General features: G+C 35.7%; 1 protein-coding gene across 6 annotated transcripts in view; it reads left to right on the forward strand.

Annotated features, from left to right (window-relative positions):
* EMSY (EMSY transcriptional repressor, BRCA2 interacting) overlaps positions 1–19,551 on the forward strand; it is an 80,137-nt gene that overhangs the window by 11,223 nt on the left and 49,363 nt on the right. For 4 of the 6 annotated variants that reach the window (XM_007461707.1, XM_007461702.1, XM_007461703.1 and 1 more), the window contains 4 exons: positions 2,792–2,967; positions 4,588–4,740; positions 6,683–6,942; positions 15,398–15,674. In XM_007461707.1, coding sequence (XP_007461769.1) covers positions 2,792–2,967; positions 4,588–4,740; positions 6,683–6,942; positions 15,398–15,674 — 866 coding nt within the window. The remainder of the gene's footprint in view (positions 1–2,791; positions 2,968–4,587; positions 4,741–6,682; positions 6,943–15,397; positions 15,675–19,551) is intronic. The other 2 variants (XM_007461705.1, XM_007461706.1) reach the window with 1 other exon arrangement.

The raw sequence follows: 19,551 nt of genomic DNA on the forward strand, positions 1-19,551 counted from the left end.
TCTATAGGAGGGCTTCAAACTCTGAGCCTGAAAAAAGTAACTTGAGCCAAGGAGGAATGCATCTGAACTGACTGCATTCCCTTTCTCCTCTCCCTTCCCTCCCCCACTCAAAACAGCAGCTTAGGCCAGAAGGAATGTGGTTGAAAGGTAAAGAGAAAGCCAAGAAGGTTGAGCACAAAGGAGATGGAAACAAAAGGAGTGGAGTGTCTGGGATCAAAGAAAAGCCTTGCTTGAACCATAACACGTGTTTATTATTTGGCACGAGACCATTTATTAAGTTTGATACTCTAATTCAGTTTTGAAACATGTCAGAATATTATAGTATTAAAGCCTGGAATGTCAAGGGGCTTCACAGTTTTTAATTGGGCCACTCTTGCCAGCATTGTATCTAAATAAAGTGGCTATCCAGAATTACTCTTCTCTTAACTCCTTTTCCATCAGCCAGACATTCATGGGATACTGTTTGAGTTTCTATGTGAGGATGAGGATTTCATGCTGGTGCGCTGCATACCAAAGGATGAGAGGGCCAAGGTAGTTCCACTAGTATCTTGTTAGACTTCTCAGAAAAGGGGCTGGAGCCAGGTTTCCACCCTCCCTTGCTATATTTAGTATAAATAGAGAGGAGTTCTTTGAAACTTAGGAATCTCAGGAAAGCCCTGGAATAAGATGTTTACAGAAACCTGTAAAATTCTATCTAGATGATTTGTGCAACTAATGCATATATACACCCTCATTAGTAAGCAAAATAGGAATTTTGATCTAATTCTAACATGATGTTTAATTTTTCATTCACTTAAAAAAAGTTTGAGCATGTTTGCCTGGATAGAAATTTGGAAGATTTATAGATCTTTCTAAAAGTTGCAGTTGTATCTTTTGCACTGCAAATTTTGTCCTTTCAATAGCATATATATTCATGTATTTTAAATTATTAATCTTCCGTAATTTCTGCCACCATTTAGCAATGTACCAGGTAAGTGTAGACATCACTTTATTTGTATGGTAAACTCTCACCAAGCAAATTTATTAGTGATATTCTAATAAAATGATAGCAAAATAGGAGTAAGCCAAGAAAATGCTGAATAGCTTTTAGAATTTTTTCCTTTGACAGTTAGCAATAGGTCTATTTCTGTCTCTCTTTCTTGTTTGTACGAATTTTGTTTCAGAACTAGCATCAACTTGGAGATTATGTGATAACAAATTTGTGAGGGTTATTGGGGTCTTAAGAATCCCTCTTTTCCATGTCTTAGGTAGGACTATGTTATACCATGAAGGAATTTGCAGATTTCCCACTGTAACTCAGTTGAATTCATCAACTCCTAGAAACTCCTTTCTTGACTGAGTGTAAATTCTTCTCAAGTTGTAAAGTAATTTATTTGTTCCATTCAGTGAAAGTTACTAGTGATTAGACAGCAGTGCCCACTTACTATAATTCAAAGGCAAAAGTTAGACAAAACACATTTGAAAATTTTTATACCTTCCACTTGTGATGTGGCAGTTGTTTTCAGTAGCATGATGTATGCTTGTTGAAGGAGACATTTAGTAGCTGTGTGACCATAAGCAAGTTATTTAACCTCTTGGTAATTCAGTTTTCCCATCTTAAAAATGGAGATAATAATATTACCAATTTCATAAGATTGAAAGAATTGTATGAGTTAATACATGTAAAATGTTTGGAACAATGCCTCTCATATACTAAGTGCTAATTGATGTTAATTATCATCATTACCATCATCATCATTATTCCACTATCCACTAACAAGGGCTTTTGTGTACTCTATCTAAATTTGAAGAATCAGTGGACCTACAGAATCTTAAACTCTAGGTTGGGTTGTAGAATCTTTGGTTTTGAAAAAGGTGCAGAAATACTTCTGACTTAGTGAAGAGGTTGATTGATTGATTGATTCTGGGTGAATTTTAAACCTCGACACTAATCATTAGGAAAAATGACACCACTACCTTTTGTGGAGCCAAGCCAAGGGAAGTGAACAACTGTCTTTTCATATTTCAACCTCTGTTTGAATTCCTAGGATAAAATTTGCTCAAGAAATTGAGTAAAACTGATAATAATGTCTGCTTAGGGGTAGAGTTCAATTGCCTCAAACATTCCTTAGAGAGAAGAATGGTATAAATAAGTAAAATTAAAGTAGTGGCAGGTTTCTTGCAGTGTCCTCACATCTAGTATACTTTTTTTAACAGGAAGGATAATAATATAACACATTATCAGTGACACATGCAGTGATATATACAGCTCCCTTCTATCCCCCAGTACCTAGTCTCCCTCGTTTACTGCCTCAGTTTCCCTTGTTTGAAAGCCTTAGAACCTCTGGCCATGCAGGCAGTTAGGATAATTTTACAAAAGTTCAATGAATTCCATCCTTAATTATTCAGGAAAATATGATTTTTGAAATAATGAGTACTTTTTACCTTTTTAGCTTAATTATAACATTAAGTTCTAAAAGTTAGTAGAAATACTAGTTTTAATTAGCAATACCAGATTTAAACTAATGAAAATAATGTTGATATTTATTTAAAAGGCATGGGACAGTTTTTCATAGTTTCAATTATGTTCATTATAAGATTCAGATTATGGAATAAAATGTGTAAAAATCTAAGTGTGTGTGAAATTCCTTGAATTCTGATTATTATTCATAATTTTGATCTTGCTTGCTTAAAGCCTCTCCTGTTCACTCAGGGCACTTTTTGTAATTTAAAAAGTTATATTTGAGTGTATATATTTGCTTCATTTTTAACAATTGAGAACTCTTGTAGCAGTGTTTTCTTTTTTGTTTAGTATGTCTGGACCTAATAGCTCTTCAGAATGGTCCATTGAAGGTCGTCGATTGGTACCCCTGATGCCTCGGCTGGTTCCCCAAACTGCCTTCACTGTAACAGCTAATGCTGTTGCCAATGCAGCTGTCCAGCACAATGCATCTCTTCCAGTGCCTGCAGAAACAGGAAGCAAGGAAGGTGAGTAGAGAAATAGTTCTGTGTGTAGAAATGACTTTTCTCAGATTCTTCAAGAAAAGTTGTCTTATTTTTCATTTGTTTTTGTTCAGTGTTTAAAAGTTGTGAAACATAATGAGCAACACTTGTTCTGAAATGAGAAACTTCCAAGTTTTTAGTCTCAGCCAAAATTAAATATCCCTTTTGTTCAAAGTGTGAATTATATTAATCACAAAATTGCCAAAAGCCTTCTTGGAATGAATTTTTGATATGAGCGTGTCTTGTTAGAAGTGGATAAGAGGCCTTAACAGGTGACATGGAAAATTAATAAGATGATAGAAGTCATTTATCTGCTGAAGAAAGATGCTGAACTGATACTTTAGAAAATAAAGCTCTGTTTTTGTCTTCTGGAATCAGTGGTATATGCTGCTTCTCTGTTCCAGTCAATGTGCTGAATCTGTTAGGGGTTACGTGGCCGATGGGGATGGCTTTCTTATTGTTATTTAATCTAATAACTGATACATGCTTTAAAAATCCTTGGAGTCTCCTGAGGTCACCAAGAGTAATACTAAATTTGAGAGCGCATGTTTGGGTTGACTTCGGTAGCTTAGTTTGGTGTTACATGAAAATGACCCTGAAAATAGTGCAGTTGTCAGATTACTTTGCAGAATTGTCTTTTCTTGACTAGCAATGGGTTGTGGAGCAGAATGAGACATTCCTTTCATACATGCCAGACTCTGTTTTACACGGAAGGAAGCTCTATTTAGGGAGAGTCAGTTATCAGTGTGCAAACTTGGCCTCCATTGAGTTCCTGTTTTCTTTGTTGCAGGAGAGCTATCTTTCTTCTCTTCCGACTTTTGTCTTTTCTATTTACCACCTCTCTGGTTCACTGGAAAGAATATAGAATTTTCAATAGTCTAATCTATGTTTGAATCCTAGTTTGCCATTTCTTTGCTTTGTGACCTCCAGCAAGTCTTTTTAGCTTCTGTGAGCCTTGGGTTCCTCATCTTTAAAATGAGGATGTGGTGTTATGAGAATTAGTGATAATATATGGAGAGGATTTAGCACAATGTATGGTACTCAGTAAATAGTGCCTATGAGCTACTCCTGCTTGTTGTTGTTGTTATTCAATAAATTGAAATACGATGTTGTCATTACCTTAGTTATTATTGCACTGCTTAGGTGGCAAGTGACTAGTGAGTTGTTTATGATAAAAGAAACTTACCTTGTTTCTCTCCAGGAGCCAAGTTGGAAATTGCTATGGTTAGGGAAAAATTATCCATCACTCCATCACTGATTCTGCTCTTAGTATTAAAAAAGAATACAAATATATGCTTTTTGTCCAACTCCTGCCATGAAGGAAAAATGATTTTCATTTTTCTCAGTTTTAAACTTGGTTTCTTTGTAACTGTGCTCTTCTCCATTGTCAGTGTCACCTGTAGACAGCTGCGAAATACTTGGGGGAAACCTAGTTAAGTGATGATTTTCAGGAAAGCTTATTAATACGTTTTAACCTAGTATTGGCCTCTAACTTCTAAGTATATAAAAATGTTAAAATTGGCCTGCAGAAAAAAAAATAATTTTACTGTATGCATGGACAGTTTTGGTGAAAGTTAACAGCAGACTTTTTTATTGTTCCTTCAGTAGTGGTTTGCTATTCCTACACAAGTACCACGTCAACCCCAACCTCTACTCCTGTTCCAAGTGGCAGCATAGCAACGGTTAAGTCTCCAAGACCTGCCAGTCCTGCCTCCAATGTAGTTGTCTTGCCAAGTGGAAGTACTGTTTATGTCAAAAGTAAGTGATACTCTCAGTGTTATCAGGGCCATCTTGACTAAAAGCTGCAGCATAGACTCTGATTAGATCTGCCTTCCTGATTAATTCATTGGTCCACTGGCTATTAGCAGTGGTTAGTTTTTGAAGGTTGTAAAGAATTCCTTTCTTTACATGTGACTAGGTATATATTGCTTTTTAATCAGTTCTGGGGGTTGAGAAATTACTTCTTTTTTGTTTTCTGTGGGGAATCTGCCTTGAACAGTGCTATACTCTAAGATTCACTTGTTTTGGTTTTCATGGAATAGAAATGTGAATAGAAACTAAAGGAATGTGCTTATGTCATTTATGTAGTGTTTACTCCTATAATGTAATCTTTGTAGTGTTTTAAAAAATTATTTATGTACCATATCATTCAACTGTTAAATTCAGTGAAGCATTCTAGAGAGTCCTTTCATATTTCTAGTTGACTGTAATTTTTTGAAGTCTATTTGCAGTTTTTAACCCCTTTGATTCTACGCTGTGAAGCAGTTTAATGTCCAGTTCATTTTTTTAAAATGTCTGTTATGTCAGTATTGATTTGCTTTTGGTATCAGCTGGAGATCATTAATATTTGACTTTCATTTTTCTCAGTATAGTTATAAACTTGATTTCTTTGTAGCTTTTAGAGGTGGACTTAGCTGTTTTAGACAAGTGATTTTAGGTCATTTTCAGTCTTGTTTAGGGTTTAAAAATTGAGGGTATAAGGAGTTATGTTTTATTACCAATTCCATGAGTCATGCTGTACGCTTTTTTAAATGTCTGCTTTATAGAGATTTCCTATGTATATTGCAAGGTTTTATGTTTCTCACTTGATTTTTTTAAAAAGTACAAAAACAGTTGAGGCTTTAGTGCATTAATAAAAAACTAAGAATCTGGGAGTATTAAGTTTATATCAGATTTCTGTGGATTTAGCCAAGATGATCTTTTAAAATAACCATAGAGGTCTATTTTTTAATTGTTTTTTTAAATGTTGAAAGTGAATCCCAAACATGAAGAAACCATTTCACACAAGATATAGTTTGAAGTAACAGGAAGTTTATTGTTTCATTCTCAGAAGTCACACAGGCAACATTAGTTTGAGATATAATTATTCATTCACCTAACTTCATATGTGCAAGACACTATACCAGGGAAACAAACCAATAAGACTTAGTCGTTGTCCTTTGGGAGCCCCTTAATAATAGGAGATGTGCAGACTAACAGCCACATTACCATGGAGTAAGTGATACAGAAGAGAATGTACAAAGTGCTTTCTAAGCTCAGAGGAGACATGAATTCGCTTTGCTTAGAGGAGTAAGGGAAAGCTTCACCGAGGAGATGGCTTGCAGGATGATGATTGCTGAATGATGAAGAGGTCATTGAATGTATGTGGTGTTCCCCAAAGAACAGTAGTATATAGAGACTCCAGATGGATAGAATATGTGATAAGGTGGCTTTGGGGAACGGTGAGCAGTTTAGTGTGCCAGGATTATAAGGTGGGTGGAATAGGGTATTGTGTTCTTAGAAAGATATGGGACCTTGAATGATAAAGTAATGATTTTTGTGCCTCATCTTGTAGGGAGATAAAAACTACTAAAGGATTTGAGGCAGGGCATTGGCTTTATTAGATGTGTGAGATTTTTATAGCTGGTAGTAGGATGAAGGGTAGAATGGAAGTAGAGAGATTAGAAGCACCTTTTAGGAGGTTGTCGGCTAAAATACAGGCAGGAGATAAGAAGGCCTGACATGGCCATAGGGTTAAAGAAAAAAGGGAAGGCATTCAGAGACAGCTTCCCTGAGGGAGGATTGATAGAACTTACTGTCTGATTGGGCATGAGGCAAAGGGAGAGGTCAAGGATGACTGATGATGCAATGATTTAAAAATAAAGTATAAAATACAAGGTTATATTGCTATAAATGTAGCAATATTGTCACTGCCTTACAGGTGTTAGCTGTTCAGATGAAGATGAAAAACCCAGAAAACGAAGGCGAACAAACTCTTCTAGCTCCTCCCCCGTTGTCCTAAAGGAAGTTCCAAAGGCTGTTGTTCCGGTCTCAAAGACGATCACTGTACCTGTGAGTGGCAGTCCTAAGATGAGCAACATCATGCAGAGCATTGCCAACTCCTTACCACCCCACATGTCTCCTGTGAAAATAACCTTCACCAAGCCATCAACACAGACAACAAATACAACAACACAGAAGGTACGTGGTGGAGGGAGTCTGTCTGCCAATTGCTGTTTTTATCTCTTTAAGTCAATATGATTCAGATTTAACAAACATGCACTGAGTGCTTACTATGTGCTTGGCATTATGGTGGGAATGTTCACATCTCTTTCTTTAATTCTGCACATAAAGCTTTGGGTTAGGTATTATTATTTCACTTTTTGTATATATTTTTGTATATGAGGCTCAGAGAAGCCAAATGACTTGCCTAATATGACACAGCTAGCAGATCTTCTAAGACTTTCATTATATTTTACTATTGTGATTCCATTTGGGAAAAAAATTAAAATATAAAGGATTCTTTCAGCCTGTATTTGGATAACTTTACCTTTAGGAACTTAGTTCTTATATTGCCAGAGTAATGAAGTTGTCAGAGTTAGGTGTTTCATAGACAAAAGGAAGGATATGATTAAGTGAATAATTGTTATCTCCTTTTTAATTCTTAAATGCTATCATTAATTCATTTCTAAACTCTTCTCGCAGTATGTTCAAATCATGAGTATTCTGTCAATTTTGTTATTAGAACCCTCTACTTGCCACACTGATCTGGATGCTGATGGTACCCTAGGCTTGTTATATACCTCTGTGTCCGAGATCTCCCTTCACTATCATTCTGATCTTCCTCTTTCTTCGTTTATTTACTGATTTGCTGGAGCATATCCTCCAGTAGCTTCTTGGTATACGGGTGGGATGGAAAGTAAAGTTTTTGAGACCTTGCATGGTAGACTGAAAATTTCTTTATTCTACCCTCCTACTGTTTTGATGTAAGTTTAACTAGGTAAGTATTCTAGGTGAGAAGTCATTTTCCTTGAGAATTTTGAAGATACTGCTTCATGGGCTGTTGGCTTCCAGTATTGCTTTTGAGAAGCCCAGTAATGCCATTCTAATTCCAGATCCTCTTTTTCTCTTGGAAAAAGTCAGAGTTCTGAAAGTTGAAGGTAATTTTCCTTGGTGTGGGTCTTTATTTTATCCATTGGGTTACATACTCAGTGGCCCCTGTTAATTCTAGACACTCATATCCTTCCATTCTGGGAAATTTCTTGAATTATTTCTTTGATTTTTCTCTGTCCTCTCTTTTTGGATCACCTGTTATTCTGGATGTTGAGTGCCTAGATTGATCCTTTAATTTTTCAGTCTTTCTCACCCCCAGTTTCCATTTGTTTGCTTTTTCTACTGTAGTATAGTAGTTAAAAGCCTGGATTTTAGAACTAGACTTCCTGAATTTGAATCCCATTTTATGCTACTTACTAGCTATGTGACTTTGGGAAAACTAAACTCTAGACCTAAGTTTTTCTCTTGTAAAATAGGGAAAATAATATATCTATTTTATAGGATTTTGGGGTGTAAATAAATGAGATAATAAATACAAACTAGTAGAACAGAGCCTAGCACATAGTAAATGCTCTGTAAGTATTATTTTCTTTATCTTTTAACTTTATCCTTCATTACTTTTCTGGAATATTTCATTTTTGCTATCCTATTTTAAATTTCTAGTAACTCTATCTGGTTTTCTGAAAGTTTCTTTCTTTCTTTTTTTTTAAAATAGCATCCTGCTCTTTCATAGTCACTATGTTCTCCTTTCTGATGATATTCATGATAATTTTTTTTGATGTTTTCTTCTTTCATGTTTTCTCTCTTCCCTGTAAATTTCTTTTATCTTTTCATTTTGATCTCTTCCATTTCAGTTCCCTTAAATGCTGGTTGTGGAAACGGACACTAAAAGCTGACAGAAGGCTCTGTGTGTAGGGTGGGACATGCTGGCTGGTGACTTTCATTGTAGGTTGAGCTAGCTGGGCTGTTTTGTTGATGAACACCTGCCACCCCTTTACCTCTACCAGTTGTCATTCTCATTAGGGCTTTTTCATGGACTGGACAGTTTCCTCAGAGAGAATCTTCCAGTCTTGCCTACAGTAGTAAGCCTGTCTGCTAGTATTTTGGGAGTAAAGGCAGGGAGTGGGCTGGATAGTCTTATCATTCAGTATATAGACTTTCCCTAACCTCTCTTGTTTTCAGCATAGCACCTACCTGCCTCAGCCTGGTATCCTCAGATTCCCTTGGATTCAATCTCTCCCTCAAGAGAATAAGTTTTAAGTCTTCCTTGAGGATAAGGGAGGATAGCTGGGGATCTTAATGCTGCTTAAACAGATTTTCAACTAATTTACATCTTTTTAGTCCCACTTTTATCCCCACTTCAGAAGTATCTGGTGTTCTCAAATTACTGAGTCTTTCTGTGGTTCTCTGAAAGCTGTCTTGTTTTTTCTTCTGTTTGCTGTCTTAGGTTTCCACTTTCTTGAGTATGCTTCATCAGTTACTACTTGTCTGTTTGTTTTCCACTTTCCAGAAGTTGATAGCTATCATCTCCTTTCCATTTTGACCTTATGGGTTTATGTGCCTCTTCTAAAAAATCCCTTCATACTGTTTTAGAGGGATTTTGGGGAAGGAGTAGAGATGAATTCTTGTTTTCAATAGACGGTCTTTCCTACTTTTAAATCTTCAGGTTCATGATAATTTTCATTTAAAGAAACTCCTTGAGTTTCTTGGAAATATGTCATTATATAATATATAAAAAATGATAATTTTCTTAACAAACTAGAAATGACAGTGAGTTGATCTGTGTAATATAATTCTAGCTTCAGTCTTAGGATGAGGCATTATAGTTTAGTGTTAAAATCAAGTAAGAATTTTTGTAGTCAAAGAGGCCTGGATTAGAACCCCAGGTCTTCCAGTATGACCTGAGATAAATTAGTCTTTCTAAATCTGTTTACCCATCTGTGAGATGAGAATAATGCCAATTTTATAAGGCTGTCGTGAGGATTAAATGGGATTGGGTATTTTAAAGTACAGCATAATATATGTACTCAGAAAATGTTAGGTCCCTTCCCTTGCAGGTATTTTATGGAAAGCAGTGTTACCTAACTTTATGAACTTACCAGTCTTCTTTGGTAGACCTATATAAAAATATTTTAATAGAAGGGGTAAACCTATAAGTGAAGTCAGTGAACTTTAAAAAAAAAATTAATTGCAGTGTTGAGAATGTGCTGTTCCAAATAATAAATTTATCAGTTCACTGAAGCTTACCCCTTAATATATAGAACTTGACTATTTTTGGTGATTTCTTAAATGTTACACTGAACATAATTTTTGTATTTAATGACTCTTTCTGAATATCAGTTTTTATATATTATTATAATATTGCTTTCTGGGCAAGCTGTATATTAGGTGTCTTCAGCCTGCTATACTCTAAGAATTTTTAAATCTACTTTTGTAATTTTTTATTACCTTCTTTGCTGGATCTATTTTATCAGTAATTCTCTCTTCTCTCCCTTCTCACCTTCTCTTTTAATTTGATATTTGAGAAAATAATGCAGCAAAGTTATAGCTAAAAGAGCACCCATCTCAAATCCATGTCCTTTTATTTCCTTATTCTGTTTTGCTTATAACTAGTTGACATTATATTTATTTGTTTCCTATTTCTCCCATAGAGTATAAGTTACTGAAGGTAGAGACTTTGTCTTATTCATCACTATTCCGTAGTGTTTAGAACAGTGCCTGACATGCAATAGGTGTTGACTAATATTTGTTGAATGAATGAATGAATAAATGAATAAGTATATCTAGTTCCAGTACTGGCTTTCCACCTCTCTTGAGCCTCAGCTTCCATATAAAACAAAGATAATAATAGTGCTTACTAGATAATTAAATGAGATGATTCATGGAAAGTGCTTAACATAGTGCTTATGATGAGTGTTCAGTAAATGTCACCTAACATTATTAACTTTCCAATCTTCTTAGTTGACCTATGTAAAAATACTTGTAGTAGATGGGGGCTCACCTTTAAGTGAAATTGGTGAACTTTTTTTTTTGATTCACTGGCATTACCATATTTTAATTTTTTCTTTTCTTCTGAATTGTCAGTTGAGAGTGGATAGTTGAGATTGTCAGACTTGTAATGCTCATAAGAGGACATATTTATCTCCAAAGTCATACATGAGTCATACCATGAGATTCCAGGCTCAGAACCTTAGATTTGTCCTACTGTGTTTAAAAAATAAACATTTAAAACAAATTAAATTAAAAATAAGACTCATTCAGGGCTTCCCTGGTGGCGCAGTGGTTGAGAGTCCGCCTGCCGATGCAGGGGACATGGGCCCCCTGGGGACATGCAGGCCCCAGTCCGGGAAGATCCCACATGCCGCGGAGCGGGTGGGCCCGCGAGCCATGGCCGCTGAGCCTGCGCGTCCGGAGCCTGTGCTCCGCAACGGGAGAGGCCACAACAGTGAGAGGCCCGCATACCGCAAAAAAAAAAAAAAAAAAAAAAAGACTCATTCATTCCACAAATATTTGCTAAGTATCTATTATGTTCTAGATGTAAAACTGTACTCTTACTTCATGTGTACTCAGTGCCATTACTTTTGTTATTTCTTGGACAAGCTGAGTGTGGGTAGGACTAATAGATATTCTTTGGGATTTTTCGTATGTTTTTTGTTTTCCTTTTGCTGGATAATTGGATTTTTTTTGAAATCTCTGTAAGGCTGTTGCCATTATACATTCACCTTGGATTTCTCACAAATCATATGGAAGTCAGCTTAGGAAATTACTTTAGTTAAAGTTACTTTTACATTAAGTATAATTACTTATGAATTTGTGGACTTGATTCAAATTCAAGTAGGTCATATATTTTCAGGGTAGACAAATTTCCACCTGTGTTAATGTGGTGCCTTCATTTTGAGTATAACGTTGGTACAACACTTATATAAACAAAGCAACAGAATATAGCTTTATGCTTTCACATGCTTGATTGATATTTTTCATTTTATCCTTAGGGTGCAAGTCCCAGCACTCTTAAGGAGTTTTTGTGAGTGCTAGAAGGTCAGTAATTTGAATTATGGCCTGAATAAACACTGTTTGGTTCACTTGGTTTCAAAATCCCTTTGTTTCCCTTGTTGTAACATGTAACTAAAGTGCAAGTAAATTTTCTTCAAGGTGGATCTCTAATTTTGGATAACCCCTTTTCAGATCAGAAATTAGTTTGTAGACTGAAATCTCAAAATATGTTTTATCATTCGTACCTGTAACCTAAAACATGCTCTCAAAGACTCTAGATTTATTTTGCTGAAGTTATTGTCTTAATGTTAGACTTCTACATGCATACTCTAGTTCTAAAATTGCAAATGTTTGACCCAAGTGTGAATGCTTCCCCTTCCCTACCCATGACAGAGATTGTTTATTAACTGTGGCCTACTTTCCTGCCAAGCCTTGGTGAATCCTCAGCTGTGTCACAGAGTCCTTATAAAAACTGTACTCTAGGAAGGCACTACTATTAGTTCAGAATTGGCAAATATGAAACCTAATTGCTATTACTATTAATTGGCTTGGCTGTGCTAGTAACTGTGAGCTCTTTGGATTCTCAAGGGTATCAGAATTTGGGAAAAAGATATATAACATTTTTTAATGAAACAAAAATAGAGTACATTAAAATAAATTTCCAGTTTGATTTGATCTATAACACTTTTACTGATATCCTTCTAACATTTATTAAGTAGTAATAACAAGATACTAATAAGTACCATTTGTGAACTGCCAAATATTGACCACCTGCTATGTGCCTAGCACTATGTTAGATGCTTCACATCATTATCTCATTTAATCCTTATAATGATTTGCAAGGTAGGTATTATTATCCCTATTTTATAGATGAAAATTGGAACCCAGAGATTTTAACATGTCCAGGGCCCTGCCATTTGTTAGTGGCAGAGGCAGGATTCAGCTCAGGTTCATTTGACTCTTAACTTCTGGTCTTTTTGCCACATTAGTCTACTTCTCGGTTTATATGATGGCTGATGGTTGTGTTTGTAATAGTGCTATATATGTGTTTACTGGTTGAGTCTATGTAGAAGTATGCTGGTCAACTCTATAGAGGTGTTTGCTGGTCAAGACTTGTATGTCTCTCTTGACTCCTCAGATAATCAACAAACTCCTTAAAGTAATGGACACAGAATTCTCTAACACTGAAATATATAATTATAATGATATAATCAAAGCTTCTTTGAGATGTCAATACTGAGTACAGACATACTCAGTAAGTTTGACTGACTGATTTAATTTCAGAACTTCTTTAGGACTGATACAAAAATGAAAAAGAATTTCCCCCTTAAATTCTTTGGATTTTTCAAAACAATTTTCTCTCCTAGGTAGGTGAAAGTAATTTTGGTGAAAGAGGAAGAAGACACTCTGTGTTGTTTGGGGGTATCATTAAACTACCATTATACTTGCCCAGAATAAAACTGATACTACAGATTTATAAGTAATTTTTGTGTTCTTAGCTGTAAAATGGGGATAATAATAGTATCTCTGTCATAGGATTGTTGGGAGATTTAAATAGGCCAATGTGTATTAGCTCTAGGAGCTAATCTTGTTTCTGTTCTTTTCCTCAACCCTGCCATTTCCATACATCAAGTCCTGTTGACTCTACCTCTTAAAATAATCTGAATCTGATCACTTCTCTTTATTTTGACTACTAACACCCCAGTCCAACCAGCCTCTACCATTTCTTGCCTAGTCTACTGCAGTGGCTTCTTTACTAGTTTCACTGCTTCTGCTCTTACCTCTTACCACATAGCAGCTAGAATGATCTTTTAAAATATAAATCAAGTTTTGTTGTTTCTTTACTTAAAATCCTCTCATGGCTTCCCGTTATACTTAGTATAAAACTTAGATTCTTTACTCTGGTTTACAAATTTGATCTGGACTCTGCTTACTTTTGCAACCCCTCTTTACCCTATATGCTTTTGCTACACTGGTTCTCTTTTCTGCTTTTAAATACATCAAGCTAATTCCTACCTTAAGTCCTTTGCTCCGTCCTGTTCTCTCCGTCTGAAATGCTTTGTCCTGTGTCATCTACACTTTTCTAGTCATACTGGCTAACCTTGAAGTCTCTTTCCTGCCGCTTTTTCCCTCCATTCTGTGTATCTATGAGCAAATCCTGTTGGTTTTACCTTTAAATATATTCAGAATCTGTTCACTTTTCATCAGTTCTACCACAAACATTTTGGTCATTGAAAGAGCCTCCTAATTTGTCTGCCTGTTTCTACTGTCTCTGCCCTGCTGTACTTTTTACCTAGCAGATCGAGTAATGCTTTTTAAAAAGTACTTTATTTTTTAGAACAGTTTTGGATTTATAGGAAAATTGAAAAGATAATACAGAGAGTTCTCATATACCCTGTATTCAGTGTCCCCTATTCTAAACAATTTATATTAGTATGGTACATTTGTTACAATTAATGAACTGATATTGATGCATTAATATTAACTAAAGTCCATGGTTTATTCAGATTTGTTTAGTTTTTACCTATTGTCTTTCTCTGTTCCAGGATACCACATTATATTTTCTCGTCATGTCTCCTTAGGCTCCTCTTGGCTGTGAAAGTTTCTCAAACTTCCTTGTGTTTGATGACCTTGACAGTTTTGAGGATTACTAGTCAAGTATTTTGTAGGATGCCCCACTACTGCAATTTATCTCATGTTTTTCTCATGATTAGACTAAGGTTATAGGTTTTTGGAAGGAAGACCACAGAGATAAAGTGCCATTTTCATCATAACATGTTGATATGCTATCAACAAGATCTTGCATCACCTAGTCCCCCATTACTTTGCTAAATCTGTCTCCTACTGCTCTCTACCTTATACATTTCAATCCCGTTCATTAGGGTCCTTGAGGTTTCTTGAACATACCAAGCTTGCTTCTGCCTCAGGGGCTTTGTATTTGCTACTCCCGCTTCCATTGGATGCTCTTCCTCTAGGTAGCAACATGGATCAACCCCTACTTCTAGTTTCTGCTTAGTTGTCACCTTATCAGAGAGATCTTCATTGAACGTTTTATAAAAAATCATGCACCACTTCCATTTTCTTTTATTTCCTACCCTGCTTTATTGTCTCTTCCATTTATCTCTACATGACATATATTTACTTTTTTATTTGTTTATTGTTTTTCTCCCCTTACTGGAATGTAGCTCCATGAAAATAAGAACTTTGTCTGTTTTGTTCATTCCACTATCCTCAGCCTCTAGAACCATGCCTGGCACATAGTAGATGCTCAACAAATATTTATAAATGAATGACTATCCAAATTATTTTCTAGAAAAATTGTGCCAATTTATACTCCCTAAGCAGTATATTGAAATGCTTACTTTACTTGATCTTGTACAGCATTGAATATTGTCTTTTAAAATGTTTGGTTGGTAAAAATTGTTTCTTTTAAATACATTTTGGTGATACTAGTAAAGGAGAGCTTTTGTATATTTTTAGTTGTAAATTTCTTTTTCTTGAATTGCTTCATCATGTTTCATAAGCTATTTTTAAATTGTATATAACTGTGAGTCTAGATACATTAGTAGTATGGTAGGTACATGAAAATAACTTATTTTATCTTCCTTAGGTTATTATAGTGACCACATCACCAAGTTCAACCTTCGTGCCCAACATTCTCTCCAAATCCCATAACTATGCAGCAGTCACTAAGCTTGTACCAACATCAGTCATTGCTTCCACAACTCAGAAGCCACCAGTGGTTATAACTGCTTCACAGTCCTCTCTGGTCAGTAGTAGCAGCAGTGGCAGCAGCAGTTCTACACCATCACCTATTCCTAATACAGTTGCAGTAACAGCTGTGGTTTCTTCCACACCATCTGTGGTCATGTCAACAGTAGCACAAGGTAAGTGGTAATTCATCAGGTAATTCTGTCCCTGTGTTTATGGGAATTTCTTTCTTTTTAAATATTTTAATTTTATTGGAGTATAGTTGATTTACAGTGTTGTGTTAGTTTCAGGTATAGAGCAAAGTGATTCAGTTATACATATGCATATATTCATTCATTTTTAGATTATTTTCTCATATAGGTTATCACAGAATATCACAGAGTTCCCTGTGCTATACAGTAGGTCCTTGTTGGTTATCTATTTTATATATAGTAGTGTGTGTATGTTCATCCCAAGCTCCTGATTTATCCCTCTCCACAGCATTTCCCCTTTGGTAACCATAAGTTTGTTTTCGGTATCTGTAAGTCTCTTTCTGTTTTGTAAATAAGTTCATTTGTATTTTTTTTTTTTAATTAGATTCCACATGAGTGATATCATATGATATTTGTCTTTCTCTGCCTGACTTACTTCACTCAGTATGAAAATCTCTAGATCCATCCATGTTGCTGCAAATGGCATTATTTCATCCTTCTTTATGGCTGAGTAATATTCCATTGTATATATGTACCACATCTTCTTTATCCATTCCTCTGTTGACGAATTTAGGTTGCATTTAGGTTGCTTCCATGTCTTGGCTATTGTAAACAATGCTGCAATGAACATTAGGGTGTGGGAATTTTGAAGAAGACTTTGTGGGTGTGTTTGTATGCTTTGGGTGTGAAGGTACCATCTGTTATATCAGAGATTATCACTTTCCCTCCCCTAGTTTGAGAATGTCAAGATAGTGGGTTACTCAGTTTCCTTATATTAATATCCTTACTCTGAGTTTTTTTTTCCAAATGCACAGTACCTAGTCACCTAGGCAATTATGTAGGTTAAATCTTGTCACCACAAATTTAAAAGGCATATACAAATATCTGTAATATAATGAAATTTTTAAGTGAGGAACTTGAAATTATTTTACTGTAGGTTTTTTTCAGAAGAAACATTAAATATACAACCTACAACCTCTTCAAAGTAAATTACCCAATGATAAGAAGTAGGGGGAAGAGGATGATTTCAAGGACATGCCATTCACCTTTTCTTCAGGCTTCTAAATTTTTCTGTATGGAGGATGATGGAAAGTATTGAGAGGAACTGAGGCTGAACTGAAGGACAATTGCTGCTTAATAGCAGAGGAAAGGAAATGTGGAAACCTCAGTTCCATGTTAGCTTAAATCACTTGAGCTCTCTTCCAAATCTTTGTTTTCCTCTCATATAAAGAGCAGATAGCACACTGTCAGAATTTTCTTTTTATAGTGTTGGTAAGTCTTAAGATGGGAATCAGAGGGAGCCATTTATAATACAGAATTCATAGCCATGGTTGTAGTCTTTCAAAGGGAGCACAGAAGCAATATAGAACAGTATTTAATGTTCGTTTTCATTGAATTTTACTTGCACAATATATAGCTTAGGATAGGTTGAGACTTGGAAATATCCTAGTTTATGAACTAGTGGTGATGCAGGCACTCAAATAGGAAAAGTGTTTTTCATAATTGCTTTAGTAATTTTAGTGTGTTCCATATAACTGTTAGCAAGGAAGAGGTTACATAGATGCAGATGCAGTCAGTATTCATTCATTCTGCAGGTCTAACTGGTAGGATGTGAGAGTATCTGTCCTTTTCTGCCTCCAATACCCATTTAATGTCTCAGTCAATGATAGGAAATAGTAGGCTTGAAATTTTCTTTTATTTGTTACCTTAAGTAATTTAAATAAACCATTCCAACCTTTCTGTTTGTGCAGCAGTAAACTACAACATAGTATTTTTTAAAATAGAAATAATTTTTATATAGAAAATCTATATAAATGTTGGTTGCAAACTCTGATCCAAATTCACCATTTCAAAATTTCAAGGTGATGAGAGAAGGAAAGACCATCTGTTTCCTCATCTGACTCACCCCTGTATCAAAGTTATCATCCATTGATAGTTGTTCCTTTCTAGTGCTCATCACAGTTTGCCAAAGTGTTGCTGTACTAGAAGGATTACTGTTCTTCCAAGGAAATTGTTATTATTTGAGATAAGAGGGGTATTTCTCTTAGTTACTATCGAAATATTTTTAAGCAAAATGAATATTCTGTGCTTCTGTTTTTCATTCTTATATTTCTCCAACTATCTTCTGAATCTCTTGGGAACTTATGACTTCCCTATTTTCTCCTTTGTTTCTTAGCATCCTACATCTCTTCGAGTCCTACGTCATTTTAGGGGAGCTAGACATCTCAAAGATTTCTCATAAATTCAATACAGCATGAAAGATGTAAAAGTAAACTATCTGAATGTAGATACTCAAGGAAACTATATGATTATTTTGGGTTTTTGTTTGAGATATTTTAGATATAAGTGCTAAGGAAATTAAGGCATTTTCTTTTAAAAAGGTAAATGTTAGTGGAAGTGGTAATATATAAACTGCAGTTGTGATTCTGACTGCAGAGCTTCTTTAGCAGCTCTTGTGTGGGTGCCTAGGGGACAAGGGCATTCAGTGTCTGCTTCTGTTGGGGACTAGAGACAGACTGTTTTAGAGCTGATGTATCTGTCTCTGGTTAGTCTTATAGGGGCAGCTGGTCATAGAGGGGGAAGAGTCTTAGTAGCAATAACTTCGTGGCTGACTCCATGTTTATAAGTGTAGAGATGGTTCCAGAGGTAGGGAGTAGGGGGATTGTGTATGGTTGGCTCATACAGGAAGTCTTAAATTCTACCAGTTAGAATGCTTATTCTGAATTGGTCATCCACGAAACAGGATAACTGAAATTTTCTTTTTTATTATGGAAAATTCCAAACACATAAGTGGATAGAATAGTAAAATGAACCCTCATTGTACCCATTACCCGGCTTCAAGGATGAGCAACACATCGTCAGTCTTGTTTCATCTGTACCTGCTATTTTCCTCTACACATCAGTGACCCAGAATATTTTGAAGCAAATCCGAAATATCATATAATTTCAGTTATAAATACTTCAGTATGTGTCACAACTCACAATACCACTATCACATCTAGAATTTTTAACAGTTTCTTCATATAATAAAATATTTAGTTAGTATCCAAATTTCCTTGATCATCTCATAAAAAAATTTTTTTAAAGTAAGATCTAAATAAGGTCCACACATTGATTGATATGGTTATATCTTTTTTAACTCATGGGTCCCTCTTCTGTTTTTTTCTTTTCTTTTCAAATTATTTGTTGAAGAAATCAGTCATTTTTCCTGAGAGTTTCCTGTAGTCTGGGTTTTGCTGATTTTAATTCCCATGGTTTAACAAGTTCTCCTATTTATTATTTTTTTATTAAATTTATTTATTTTATTTTATTTATTTTATTTTTGGCTGCATTGGGTCTTTGTTGCTGCGCACGGGCTTTTCTCTGGTTGTGGCGAGCGGGGGCTACTCTTCCTTGAGGTGTGCAGGCTTCTCTTGTTGTGGAGCACGGGCTCTAGGCATGTGGGCTTCAGTAGTTGTGGCTCACGGGCTCTAGAGCGCAGGCTCAGTAGTTGTGGCACACGGGCTTAGTTGCTCCACAGCATGTGGGATCTTCCCGGGCCAGGGCTCGAACCCATGTCCCCTGTATTGGCAGGCGGATTCTTAACCGCTGTGCTACCAGGGAAGCCCCTCTCCTGTTTATATTTCCTTAAAACTGGTAGTTAAATCAAGAAACTTGATCAGATTCAAGTCTGATTGTTTTTGGAGATATGGGGAATGAACGTTGGATAAGTGGTATTCCTGATGTGTACCTCTAAGTGTATTTAAGTGTACTTCCTGTACATCATTTTAGGAGGCACATGTCTGGTCTCTAATGATATTAACATTAATCGGTAGATATAAGTATTACCAAATGTTTTTATAGCTATTGGTAATCTTTCCCT

Source organism: Lipotes vexillifer, unplaced genomic scaffold, assembly GCF_000442215.2.
Source record: "Lipotes vexillifer unplaced genomic scaffold, Lipotes_vexillifer_v1.1 scaffold223, whole genome shotgun sequence".
Lineage (NCBI taxonomy): Eukaryota > Metazoa > Chordata > Mammalia > Artiodactyla > Lipotidae > Lipotes > Lipotes vexillifer.